This window comes from Cetorhinus maximus, chromosome 6, assembly GCF_964194155.1.
Source record: "Cetorhinus maximus chromosome 6, sCetMax3.hap1.1, whole genome shotgun sequence".
NCBI classification, from domain to species: domain Eukaryota; kingdom Metazoa; phylum Chordata; class Chondrichthyes; order Lamniformes; family Cetorhinidae; genus Cetorhinus; species Cetorhinus maximus.
In genome coordinates, this window is record NC_135884.1 from 94,293,489 (window position 1) to 94,307,900 (window position 14,412).

General features: G+C 47.8%; 1 protein-coding gene across 1 annotated transcript in view; it reads right to left on the reverse strand.

Moving 5' to 3' along the window:
- LOC144682297 (adhesion G protein-coupled receptor G3-like) overlaps positions 1–14,412 on the reverse strand; it is an 87,127-nt gene that overhangs the window by 28,624 nt on the left and 44,091 nt on the right. The window contains exons 7-9 of the mRNA XM_078544771.1: positions 11,096–11,212; positions 10,976–11,006; positions 6,541–6,664 (exon numbers count right to left, since the gene is read on the reverse strand). Coding sequence (XP_078400897.1) covers positions 6,541–6,664; positions 10,976–11,006; positions 11,096–11,212 — 272 coding nt within the window. The remainder of the gene's footprint in view (positions 1–6,540; positions 6,665–10,975; positions 11,007–11,095; positions 11,213–14,412) is intronic.

A 14,412-nucleotide genomic window follows, 5' to 3' on the forward strand; every position in this document is an offset into this window, starting at 1 on the left:
CCATCCCAGCTTCCAACCCCCACTCCCCCCACCTCACCTCCCATCCCAGCTTCCAACCCCCACTCCCCCCACCTCCCTCCCGTCCCAGCTTCCAACCCCCACTCCCCCCCACCTCCCTCCCATCCCAGCTTCCAACCCCCACTCCCCTCACCTCACCTCCCGTCCCAGCTTCCAACCCCCACTCCCTCCACCTCCCTCCCATCCCAGCTTCCAACCCCCATCACCTGTGACCGTCGAAGTCCCTCCCATCGTGCTGGAGGAGCATCACGTCCAGGTTTCTCTCGCTCCACTCACTCTCCTCCCTCCCCCTCTAATCCTTGATCCCATCGTTCTGTCAATGATATCCTTGTTCTCCTCACTGAATTGTTTGATGTTGATGTTCTAATACCCTACATAGACCTGATTCCCCTCCATCTTGAGGCCCATTGCACTGTGACTTACTGAGATCCCCCAATGATCCCTCAAGTGCAAACCAACCCCTCCCCTCCCCAACATTACCTCTTCCCCATTTACAGGCTACAGATGCCTCCCCTGACTGTGACTGTGACGACTGTGGCCCAGCATCAAGCCTTGAACCCCCAGATCTCCAGGGCCAACAAGTGTGAGGGAGGGACAGGCCACACCCTGCGCACCATGCAGGCTATGATTGAAACAGGACTGACAGGCCCTCTCCCTCCCTGGACTGGAACCAGCCATGCCAAGCACAGACCTCTAAACTGTGGTGCTCTTGTGCGGGGCTGTCTATTCTTTCCTGACTTATTACACCCCCACCCCAGTCACGTGTGTCTGTGCTCTCTTCCCCAGTCATCACCGCACCCCAGTCACGTGTGTCTGTGCTCTCTTCCCCAGTCATCACAGCACCCCAGTCACGTGTGTCTGTGCTTTTTTCCCCAGTCATCACCGCATCCGTCACGTGTGTCTGTGCTTTCTTCCCCAGTCATCACTGCACCCCAGTCACGTGTGTCTGTGCTTTCTTCTCCAGTCATCACAGCACCCCAGTCACGTGTGTCTGTACTTTCTTCCGCAGTCATCACCACACCCCAGTCATGTGTGTCTGTGCTCTCTTCCCCAGTCATTCCCCCCACCACTCCAGTTATGTGTCTCTGTGCACCCTTTCCCCCAGGCTCCATTACGCCCCCACCCCAGTCAAGCTTTTGCTTTCCACCCCCTACCCTTACCTTTGTCTTGTCTGACCTTCCCTCCCCAGTCAAGCCTTTGCCCCCCACCCAAACAATCCCTGCCTTCCCTCTGGTCTTGCCTGAAGTCTTTGCATGGAGCTGGAGCAGCTATGAGCGCAGCAGTGAAAGGGAGGCAAACGCTGTGCACACACAAACCTCGAGGTCACGAGTGAAGTGCAGTTCACCAGGTGCATGTCAGTTATATCCAGTCGAAAATCACGCTGGTCTAATTAGCCACCGGCTTGGCCAATTGACCTGGAGAGTGGAGGAGGGGGCATGATTCCAGCGAGTTGGGTTTTTAATAAATATTCATGAGATTCAAATGCATGCAAATATAGTTCCCGACATGGCATGGCCGGCTACCCAACCCGCTATGAAAGTTGGGAGCGGGAAATTTCAAACCATTTTTACGCTGGTGGGAAATTTACTTTTGGCTGCTCTGCAAATTTTCCTGTCCTGCCCGCTATGATGCCCACGCTGGCGGGACCGGAAAATCCCATCCCTGGGATGGAGTCAACTCCCTACCTGTACCCTCTACTGTATATATGTATATAGTTATGAGTTGTTAATAAAGACTTAGGATATGATACTCAAGACTACAAAGCCTACTTCATGGTGTCCAAAGCAGGATTCTTCATGGTGGCAGCTCGGGATCAGAAACCCTCATCCTCACAGGAATTTTGAAACACTAAGATGAAGGACAACTTCAACGAATTCAAAACTGAAACAAACTCCCTACTGAAGCTACAGACGCTGAGAAAATTCACCAGGCAAAGCTCCAGAGACTGAAGAGCCTGGAAGCAAAAGAGAAAATGCATAAGTTTTACTCCAGCATAAGATTCCTTTGAATTTGCCTTGGAGGTCCAGATTCAGCAAGCTAAGCTCACAGCCTGCAGGGATGAGATAAAGATATTTAAAATTCCAGACCAGCTAGTCCTGAGAGATCCCCTCTCATCAATCAGTCAGAAGCGCCTCTTGAAAGAAACCTGTTGCTAAACTTGATCCCCTTCTCTAAGTCTCAAAACTCAGCTCCCGACTTCAGCAAAACAAGAAAAAAATTAAGAATTAATCTCATCCTAATCCGGATGCCTTGTAACCGCAAGCCTGCAATTCTTTTCTATGCCTCCCAACTTGTCATGTGATACCACTGATTAAGTTAAGTCGGCAGCTAGCTGACCCATGCAGCCATTGCGATCCCTTCATCTTTAAGCAGAAATATAGTGCTGCCATTTTGAAAAGCCAGCTAATAACCGGTAAGTGCGGGAGGATCTATTGTTCATCAGTGAATGGCAGTGCCATCTGTAATCTCACGCTTTTTAAAATCCTCCAAATGAACCACAATTCAAGCTCCACTGAGATTCACCCATCGCCCAGACCAGTCACAGAATTGGAGTCTTTGGATATAAGAGTTCTAAGCATTGCTGCAAGACAAAATAAAAAATCAGAAGCAGAACAAGTCAATACACTTCTTTACTCGATTGGGCCAATTGCAGATGACATCATTGCATGCCAAGGTATTGATGAGTCATCTGCCAAATCCTTTCCATGTATTTCAACTTGAGATCTAAAAAAATGTTGGAGAGAGCTAAATTTAATAAGAGAGTCCAACTGCCTGGGAGCCTGTCGATTTCTTCATAAACAATCTCTACAGACTGGCAGAGGGTTGTGAATATGACGATTTACAGTCTGAGCTCATCCAAGACACAATCGTGGTGGGTGTTGCAGATGATTCACTTTCTGACCTCCTATAAGCTAAAGATGATCTTACCCTTGACAAGGCAATCCAGCAAGTTAGAATAAGACAGGACCATCCTAAGGGGAGAGAACATTTCATGGGGCAGAAACCAACCCTCAGTCCATCTTATCAAATCACAAAAATGCAGGGACCACCCAAGTCAGGGAAGGCCAGTCCTGAACCACCCTACAGGATGACTTTTCCAGTGTGGTGGTGTGAAGTGCCCTCACAGGAAAGTTCAGTGTCCTGTGGGTATGGCCCAATGCATCCACTGCCACAGACAGGGACACTTTGGTAAACTGAACAGGTCAAAACCCCAGCACCGCACAGACAAAGGTAATCCACAAAGTCGAGACCAAAGACCCAGAAGACACACAGCCATTCATCTAGGGTGTGATCAAAGAGTGCGGCTCTTCATTTTAAAATGCTGACATCCTGGTGACTGGTCATCGTACAAATTTTAAGTTAGCTTTAGGTGCCAGTGTAACAGTCTTGTCAGATGAGGAGCCATGGCTCCAAGGTCACTGACTTTGAACGATGGACACTCCACTTTATGGAGCGGGGGAGTCTGACTCCTGGTCATCGGCATGGCCCTGAAACCACTGAGATATGGCACCAAACAAATCTTTGTGTTGACGTACGTTGTCCGTAATACAAACGTATAAACATAAGAATTAGGAGCAGGAGTGGGCCACTCAGCCCCTTGGGCCTGCTCTGCCACTTAACAGGATCATGGCTGGTCTAATTTTAACCTCAACTTCACATTCCTGCCTAGCCCTGATAACCTTTCACCCCCGGGCTTATCAAGAATCTATCTACCTCTGTCTTAAAGATATTCAAGGAGTCTGCCTCAACCACCTTTTGAGGAAAAGAATTCCAAACTCTCACTACCCCGAGGGAAAAAAATCCTCATTTCTGTCTTAAATGGGTGACTCCTTATTTATAAACAGTGACCCCAGTTCCAGATTCTTCCACAGGTGGAAGCATCCTTTTCACATCCACCCTGTCAATTCCCCTCAGGATCTTATATGCTTCAATCAAATCACCTCATACTCTTCTAAACCCCAGTGGATATAAGCCTAGCCTGACCAGCCTTTCCTCATAAGACAACCCGCCCATTCCAGGTATTAACCTAATAAACCCTCTCTGAAATTCTCCCAATGCATTTAAATCTTTCCTTAAATAAGGAGACCAATACTAATCAGCCTTTCTCGCTTCTGATCAGAGGTGCCTGTGTAGCTCGCGATCTTCTCCAGCTAGTGGAAGATGTCAAGACTACCACAGCCGTTAGCCGGCCAGAACAGCACAGTCCTGCGTGCTTAAACACTAAGGAGCATCTGACTCGACTCTGATGTCACCTGTGATCCATTCCAGGTCCCGGAAAGTTCCCATTGGTCAGACCAACCTATAGCAGATGAGATTACCACCGCACCTCTGGTGGAAGAGGCATCAGAGAAGGATCAACAGTTAGAGGAGCCTCTTCCTTCAAATACGATGATGATACAGTTGGCAGACACACCAACCCACTGTGCACACTCAGCAACTTCCAGCCAGCGTGCCAAAACCAGGTAGCAGCCTTGCACAATTAGCACCAAAAAACAGAGATGAGAATGCTATTCAATCTTCTTCTTGCTAGTGGAGCTCTCTTCCTCAGCCTCAGAGAGCCTCCAGACGGCCTAAATGGAAAACCAAGAGGAAAAAGTGCCACCAAGGAGACGAATACCATGTTCGTCCACCTCACAAGAAACGATCAAATGTAACAGTGACCGTGAACCGACAGGACAAGCAGGCGCGGTTTAACATCAAGCTTTGGAAGAAATGGATGAAACCACAATCCAAACACCGGTCCAACCTCCAAGCCAAGAACAAGAACAAGAACCAGCAGAGCCTACCACTCTCCTGACAGAACGGAAACCAAGATGTGGAAACGTTATAAAGCCTCAAGACTGCCAGAACCTCTAACTTCATGGAATGGAAGGGTGGAGATTGGGTAGCAAGAATGTTGTTGATGTTAACACTGTAATAGTAATAATTCTGCAAAAGCATTCAGATTGTAACAATAAGGTAAATGCATAAGACTTATAACAATGTAAGACTTGAAGTAAACTAAAGTAACTCTGTATCCATGGGATAAAGGCTTGGGGGAGATGTAGTAGTAGGGTCTGGTACATATAGGGTTATTGTAGGACTGAGTACAGTACCACCCACACAGTGATGTAAGAAGGCACGTGACCCAGAGCTCAGGATCAGCCTAGAGATGGACAGAGAAGTGTAAAGACCTAGGAGTCAGCTCCATGCCTGTACCCTCTACTGTCTATATCTATATGGTTATAATCTGTTAATAAAAACTTGCTGTTAATATACTCAAGACTACGAAGCCTACTTCATGCTGTCTGAAGCAGGGTACTTCAGCCTGTACATTTGGGGGCCAAGTCTCAGGCAACACTGCCCCTCTCTCAAATGACTGCCTGACCGCCTCAATGTATTCACAGACAAGCGTGCTGCAGACACTCTGCTCTGGGACAAAGTTCTGTAACACAAAGGATTATTGGAGCGAGAGCCTGAGTCTGTGTGGCCATTTGTTTTCAGAGTCAGGGTGCATTCTGGGTGGTGTAGTCCACCCTTGGTCACGTTCCGCCCTCCTGGGATATAGAAATATTCTCCTTCTCTAACATGTCATTATTTTATTCTGTTACTATTCGATTCAGATTTATTATAGGTCCAGGAAAATACAATGGTCTGGAGCCTCGTTATCTCTCAGGAAAACTTCCTCTCAGATAATGCATATAGTTTTTATTGGAGAGAGTTGCCTCAACCAGCTTTGGTGTATGAGGATTGTTGGAGGCACATGCACACTTAAAGAGGGAAAAATTATCGATGACTGCCTACTGCAACTGTGTTGCTTTGAGCTGAGCTGCTGCCCTATCGAGGTATATATTCCTCTGATCCCTTTCATGGGATTTGATGTGCAGCTGTTCTTTGATAACCTTGTTTTGAACTTTTTAAAAGGCAATGTTGTGTAACAAGTAATAAACTTTAATTATTCTGTAAACCCACTGGGGCCATTAGGTAAGAGACCTCCAGATTGGTTTAAACATTAGAAATGCTGGTTTAACTGGCCAAAGGCTCTAATGATCATTCCAGTTCAGGAATATATGTCATTTTCAGCATTGTCCTGAAGTGTGTTGGGCTCTGTGCATGCAATTAAGCAGAATAGGAGCATGTGCAAAATGTAGTGACCACTCCATGATTGCAATACAGAAACTTGCTGGTTTCACATTTTACATAAAGAAAGTGTGGTTTTTACAAGTTATATCAAATTTAAATGAATTAACACTTGACAAATAAGAAATACAAACCCTAATTTGTTGTAAATAGGGTTTTCCACCTATTTGTCACTATGAGAATTGGAAAAGTATTTTCTTGTATAATGTTAGAGGGAAGCCAGGCATCTCCTCAAGACTGGGAGCCTAGCACAGCAGCAGGCTGGAAATGAGGGGTAGGTCAGGGGACCATCAGGCATTATTGTACACAAATAATTTTTTAAAAATGTATTTCTTCTACTATATTTCAGAAATTGATTGTGTTTTGAGACTGACAATGCATTCTAGAAGAATGGTTACCTACCTATTAGGAATTTGATCGTCACATCTCTGTATGAGTTTATTCACCATTCTAGCTGCATCCAAGCATTGTTCAAATTCATTATTATTTAACTGGGCCAACAAATGATCACAACTCTCGTTCAGACCTAAACGGAGAAGGAGAGGATAAAATGAAGAGGTCAATACAAATACACTTGAGTCCTTTGAATTCCTCACTGGAGAGCACCCACAGTATGGCCTCAGTGGAAATCAGATCTTCACATGACTCTTATATTTGGGGAGTGAAATTTCTTTCTCTGTTCTGTAATAAATTGGTTAATAATTTTGTGAGAATTTCCCTGTTTTGAATGAAATGAATCAGTGATGACTTTATTCAAATAGTGAACAGAGGAGGTTCAATCAGACCCATTAATCAGCTTGTTACAAATAGTGCAGAGAGTAACATTTCCATCATGTTACTATTCTCTTATAATGAATCAAGCTTATCAAATATTCTAACACATTCGAATAATCATTTACTGGGCCTGCTGGAAATCCACGTCCTGACAGAGGGATCATTTGTGCTACTTTATATTGAGATCTACATGGTCACACCCAGAAAATGGAGCATAATAAATGTATACACTGTCACCTCTCCAGTCCAGAATGTTTGGGACCAAGTCATTTCTGGATTTTGGAATTTTCTGGATTATAGAATTACATTAGAATACGTAACCACAAGTGTGTGAACTGGAAAACACTTAAGATATAAATATTTAGCTGAAGCATAAACAGTGATAAACATTATCAAGCAGAAATTGTCGTATAAGAGTCTGGTACATACAGAGTTAATGTCGGACTGAGTATAGCATCATCCACACAGTGATGTAAGAAGGTACATGACCTAGAGCTGAGATCTGTGTGGTGTTGGACAGAGACATGTAACCATCTAGAATGCAGGTAGCTCTATACCTGTCCCCTTTACTGTATATGTGTATGTAGTTACAAGTAGTTAATGAAGACTTGCTGTTAAATACAGAAGACTTCAAAGACTCCTTTCATGGACATGTTCTGTAACCCACCCCATCCCAATAAGCAATAAAAATTGTTTCACTTATCCAAATACTGTATCTCCCATGTTTCCACCACAAAAGTACTGGACTCAATTGATGCTGTGAGTTGCTTGGATACGCTCAAAATATTTCTTGACACCTTGGCCAGAATTTTCCAGCGCCCCACAGCGGCGGATTCCCCCATGGCAGGTCCCGCGAGCCATTGAAATCTCCATTCACATTGGCGAGACCGGAAGATCCTGCGGGAATGGGGGGGCTGGAAAATTCCAGCCTTTGTGTTTCTGAACAATAGATTTCCAGATTGGAGAGGCTGCAGTTTATTTCATTTTTGGTGCCTTCATTTACATATTCAAGACACTTTGGGATCTCAGTCTCTCTTCATCCACCGAAGGATCCTAATTTTCAGTCAGTGAATTTGGATTCCGTTTTTAGAGCTCTGTATTTCCCATGGCGTTGTGTGCGAGTGAAGCTAATTAAGATGCAACTCCAAGGATTGTACTAAACTACTGATCATAATCGGTTAAAAAAGATCTGCAGTCATCCAGAATTGCCCATGGCAGCTCAATCCAGCCGTGTACTTTGTAAATTTATATGTGAGGCCATGACTAACCTCTACCATCTGTTAGCAGCAACCATGCTCTCCCAATGAAGCAGCATCATCAGCAGCAGTGAAGGGAATTATAGCTCTTCACTTTGATAGAACGGGATCATTTCAGTACCCCATTGACATCACTGATCACATTAGACAGTTCACTAACCACTGCTGCATCATAAAAGTGACAGTGACCTGAAAACCACATCATTATTTAATTTGTTAAGTTTTTTTATTCATTTACAGGATGTGGCATTGCTGGCAAGGCCAGCATTTATTTCCCGTCCCTAATTGCCCTTGAGAAGGTGGTGGTGGCCTTCTTGAATCGCTGCAGTCCTTGTGGTGTAGGTACAACACAGTGCTGTTAGGAAGGGAGTTCCAGGATTTTGACCCAGCGACAGTGAAGGAACAGTGATATATTTCCAAGTCCGGATGGTGAGTGGCTGGAGGGGGAGTTCCAGGTGGTGGCATTCCCATGTGTCTGCTGCCCTTGTCTTTCTAGATGGTAGCAGCCGTGTGTTAGGAAGGTGCTGTCTAAGGAGGCTTGGTGAGTTTCTGCAGTGCATCTTGTAGTGTATCTTGTCGTGGTACACACTGCTGCCAATGTTTGTTGGTGGTGGAAAGAGTGAATGTTTGTGGAAGGGGTGCCAATCAAGCGGCTGCTTTGTTCTGGATGGTGTCAAGCTGCTTGAGTTAGAGTGATCGACCTAAACGGAGGTGGCGTATTTGGTGACCACTTTCATGCCTTCGGAGACCAGTTTGGCCAGTTTCCCTGGTAGCATGAGGCAGACAGCGCTCTGGATCTCCCTGGCCGAGATGTGTGGCTCTTGTTGTAGTGAATGAGGTGCGAGGCCTCGGAGGCAACGTGCTCGAAAACGTTGTCAATGGAGTTCATAACACTCATGGCCTTGGACGAGATCCTGGTGGAAGGGTAGATCTGGGTCAGCACCCTGTACACATAAGAGAATAGCTCTGCTTGTGAGATTGCCTTCACTTCTTGGGTGGTTTCTTGGAGCTGCACTCATTCAGGCAAGTGGCAAGTTTTCCATCACACTCCTGACCTGTGCCTTCTGGATGGTCGACAGGCTTTGGGGAGTCAGGAGGTGAGTTACCCGCCGCAGGATTCCTAGCCTCTGACCTGTTCTTGTAGCTACCGTAAGCATATGGCTAGTCCAGTTCAGTTTCAGGCCAATGGTAACCCCCAGGATGTTGGTAGTGGGGGATTCAGTGAGGTTAATGCCATTGAATGTCAAGGAGCGATGGTTAAATCTCTCTTGTTGGAGATGATCATTGCCTGGAACTTGTGCTGTGCAAATGTTACTTTAAGATTTTTGCTTTCTTGTTACTAGTCCTTTAAATTGTTAAATTTGTTTTGTTAATTTACCCCCTTTTTGTTCTTTTGGCATGCTCAAAAGAGTATAAGAGTGACAGATGCATTAATTAGGTGCATGGCAACATGCACCAACTTCACATAGGATCAGTAGTATCAGCAGGACAGGGAGAATGGTTTATTCCATATTTCTGGCTCTCCCAGGCTGCAAGGCTTCATTCATCATTCCCATATTGGCATTGAGGGCTCCAAATGTATTCTACTGATTGAATAAGAGGATTCTGTTCCATTAACAATGGAGGGTTTGGAGTCACTGGCAGCAGAATATTGATGTAAAAGTCTGTCTTCCTGATAGTACCTACAATAAATTTATTCTGTCAGTTCTCTTTGCCCTTTCTCATGGCAAACGTAAACTAAAAAGATGACTTATTGGTGGCAAGATGCACCCTGCACTGTCATGGTGTAAGTAACCAATAAGGAAATCTGGTACTATGCTCCAGACTTGTTATGATGAGGCCCACACCAAAGCAGGCACTCTTACTGAGTAAACTGCATTTGAATTCTCAAACAGCCAGGGCAGGGCTTGAACTCCTTCTCTGGATTATTAATCCACAAGGGAGTCAAGGGTTATGGGCAGCAGGCAGGAAAGTACAGTTGGGACAAGGTCAGATTAGCCATGATCTTATTGAATGGTGAGCAGGTTCGAGGGGTCATATGGCCTATTCCTGTTCTTATTTCTTATCTTCTAACATTAACATCCCACAACAGAGGGGAGAGGTTAGGGAAGGGATTAAGAATTGCGAAATGCGACCACCAACACTGGCCATTTGATTGGCCGGCAGCTCTTGGAAGTGGGTCTTCCTCACAGACAGCAGCAGAATGTCCGCCTCAAGCCAATTAACAGCCCGGCAGCTGTTAAAGTGCTGTGGGGTGAGCCGGTCATCGGGGGACAGACCTGGTAATGGGGGGATGGACTTGCTCCTGACTTTTACACTGTGGGCACTGTGGGGCAGGAGTCGCACCCCAGTGTAAAAGTCAGCCCACAATCTGTATCCCGAATCTGCTCCAAAATAGACAGTAATTCAGAGGAACATCCAACCCAATCCAACTCAAACTAGTTCACCGTGAACTGAATCAGTCAAATAACCTGAAATTTAGCTGCTACTTCCTAGCTTCCTGTTGGGCTCTTCAGCCAGAATTGACTTTCTAAAGGTGGGACTTTAACTTCCAAGCACCCCAGAACATGACTCCTGTTTAAGTGGGACTTTTGCCAATGATTCCTTCAATAAGCTGAGCCAAAATTGCTGGTGTAACTCTCACATTGGTGCAAATGCAGCACAACTCAACATGTGATAACAAAGGGCTATTAATCAATATTTGTTATATTATTAAACCAATTGAAAGTTTTCTGTTTAAACTGCTCTTACTTTAGAAATACATTTTCCAGAAGTGAGTGACAGATTTTACAAAAACATTTATTTACCTGTTGAAGAGGACATGCTGGTTGTTGATTCCTAAAGTGGAAATTTACAACATCAGATAATTTTTCAATGAAATAAACGTTTTTAAAAGCTGGAAGTGAAATATGTTAATTCTATCTTACCAGGGATGTTTCACAAGGGCTGCCTGTCACTGGCGGTGTGAGATTGACATTACTGGAATGATTACTCTGTATTGTAATTTTAAATGGATCACCACTTGGGACAAAGGCAAAAATGTCCTGTAAAGAAACATGATAAAAATATTAGGACAAATGTTCCTAAACTAAAGTCTCATGCAACATATATTTGAAGGTAAATAGTTCTGATTGTTGAATTTCTTATCCTTTCACCAACAGGTACAGAACACTGAGGGGGTAATTACCCAGGACGAGTCTTGTTTAAACTCCCATAAATTAACATTTCAGTTATGAAAATAGATTATGTGAGTTTGGGTGAAACTCTGTGACGGGATGTTGGAATGAGTCATCAGTTGTGCATCAAGGCTGTGTTTGCTCCCAACGGAACTGCAGGGGGGCATTTAGCAGACGTGCAGTCGCAGCCCCGGTGGGATCACTGCCAGAGACACCATAGGTAGCTGCCTGTATCGAAGAATAGGACCATCCATAATAGTGAACAATCTGAAGATATTTTAACAACTGCAGCATCAAGAAAATGTCTTTGTCACCATGGTTAAGGGTTGCAGTTTTTGCAGAATATTGATTGTGATTTGCTTGTCGCCCTGCTCACTGCCTCACCGGCTGCCCTGTGACTGACCCCTCAATGCCTCCCTCTCCCTCGCCACCCTGCTCACTCACTGTCTACAGGCAGCAAGTGTGGCGCTGAGCAAAGCGACCAAGGGCTGGGAGCAGGGCAGCAAGCGAAGCAGCGAGTGAGGTACCGAGTGAAGGAGAGAGGGCCAGTGTGTGGGGTGGCGAGTAGGATAGTCGAGGGGGGATGTGAGGAGAAGCAAGGGGAGCAGTGAGGGGGCCGCAAGGGGGGCCACGAGGGGGTGGCGAGGGCGATGGTGAAGGGATAGCGAGGGTGGCGGAGAGGGGGCAGTGATTGGGGCAGCGAGAGGGGAGGAGAAGGGGCAGTGAGTGGGGCAGTGAAGGGGTCAGTGAGTGAGGTGACAAAGGGGCGGCATGGGGGGCAGTGAGGGGAGCAGAGAATGGGGCAGTGAGGGGTTGAAGAGGGGGGCAGTGAGGGGGGCTGGGAGGGGGCAGTGAGTGGGTTGGGCGGGCAGCGAGTGGAGTGGTCAGTTGAGCAGTGAGTTGGGCAGCAAGTGGGGCGGAGACGGGGCAGTGAGTGGGGCGGAGAGGGGGCAGTGAGTGGGGCAGAGAGGGGGCAGTGAGTGGGGCGGAGAGGGGGCAGTGAGTGGGGCGGAGAGGGGGCAGTGAGTGGGGTGGAGAGGGAGCAGTGAGCGGGGCGGAGAAGGGGCAGTGAGCAGGGCGGAGAGGGGGCAGCGAGTGGGGCGGAGAGGGGGCAGTGAGTGGGGTGGAGAGGGGGCAGTGAGTGGGGCGGAGAGGGGGCAGTGAGTGGGGCGGAGAGGGAGCAGTGAGTGGGGCGGAGAGAGGGCAGTGAATGGGGTGGAGAGGGGGTAGTGAGTGGGGCAGGGCGGGGGTAGTTGAGGGGGGCACTGAGTGTGGCAACAAAGGGGTAGCATGGGCAGACAGTGAGGGGGCATTGAGCAGGGCAGAGTGGGGTGGCGAGGGTGCCAGTGAGCACGAGGAAAGGAAGGGCAGTAAGTGAGGTGGTGGGTGGGGCAATGAGGGGGGCAGTAACGGAGGTGGGGATGGGGTCAGTAAGTGGGGTGGCAAGGTTGGCAGTGAGTGGGGCACTGAGTTGGGCAGTGAGGGAGGTGATGAGAGGGGCAGTGAGTGGGGCGGAGAGGGGGGCAGTGAGTGAGTAAGCGAGGGGGTTGGCGAGGCGGCAGACAGGGGGGCAGTGAGTGGGGCAGAGGGGGAGACAGTAAGTGGGGCAGGGAGGGGGCGGTGAGGGGGGCAGAGGGGGGCGGCGAGGGTGGCAGCGAGGGGGTTGCAGAGGAGGTTGCAGAGGGGGGCGGCGAGGGGGGCGGTGAGGGGGCGGCGAGGGGGGCGGCGAGGGGGACGGCGAGGGGGTCGGCCAGGGGGATGGCCAGGGGGACGGCCAGGGGTGTGGTGAAGGGGGCACTGAGTGCAGCAGTGTGTTGGACGGTGAGGGGGTTGATGAGGGGGCTGATGAGGCGGGCAGTGAGAGGACCTTGGAGGGGGCAGTGAGTGAGGTGACGAGGGGGCAATGAATGGGGCAGTGAGGGGCCAGCAAAGATGGCAGTGAGTGGGACAGTGAGTGAGGTGGAGAAGGGGGCAGTGAGTGAGGCAGTGAAGGGGGGGCAGTGAGTGAGGCAGTGAAGGGGGGCAGTGAGTGGGGTGGCGAGCGGGACAGTGTTTGGGGCACAGAGTGCACAGTTTTGGAGTAGTGAGGGGGGCAGTGATTTGGGCGGCGTAGTGAGTGGGGTGGTGAGTGGAGCTGTGACATTTTTTTATTTATTTGTGGCATGTGTGTGTTGCTGTCTCGGCCAGCATTTATTGCCTGTCCCTAGTTGCCCTTGAGAAGGTGGTGGTTAGCTGCCTTCTTGAACTGCTGCAGTCCATGTGCTGTAGGTACACTCACAGTGCTGTGTGGGAGGGGGATTCAGGATTTTGACCCAGCGACAGTGAAGGAACGGTGATATATTTCAAAGTCAGGATGGTGAGTGACTTGAAGGGGAACTTCCAGGTGGTGGGGTTCCCATGTATCTGCTGCCCTTGTCCTTCTAGCTGGTAGTGGTCCTGGGTTTGGAAGGTGCTATCTAAGAAGCCATAATGAATTTCTGCAGTGCATCTTGTAGATGGTACACACTGCTGCTACTGTGCGTCAGTGGTGGAGGAAGCGAATGTTTGTGGATGGGGCGCCAATCAAGTGGGCTACTTTGTACTGGACGGTGTCAAGCTTCTTGAGTATTGCAGGAGCTGCACTCACCCAGGCAAGTGGGGAGTATTCCATCACACTCCTGACTTGTGCCTTGTAGATGGTGGACAGGCTTTGGGAAGTCAGGAGGTGAGTTACTCGCTGCGAGATTCCTAGCCTCTGACCTGCTCTTGTAGCCACAGTATTTATATGGCTAGTCCAGTTCAGTTTCTGGTCAATGGTAATCCCCAGGATGTTGATAGTGAGGGATTCAACAGTGGTAAAGCCATTGAATGTCAAAGGGCGATGGTTAGATTTTCTCTTGTTAGAGATGGTCATTGCCCGACAATTGTGTGGCATGAATGTTACTTGCCAACTTATCAGAGCAAGTCTGGATATTGTCCACATCTTGCTGCATTTGGACATGGACTGCTTCAGTATCTGAAGAGTCACGAATGGTGCTGAGCATTGTGCAATCATCAGCGAACATCCCCACATCAGACCTTATGATGGA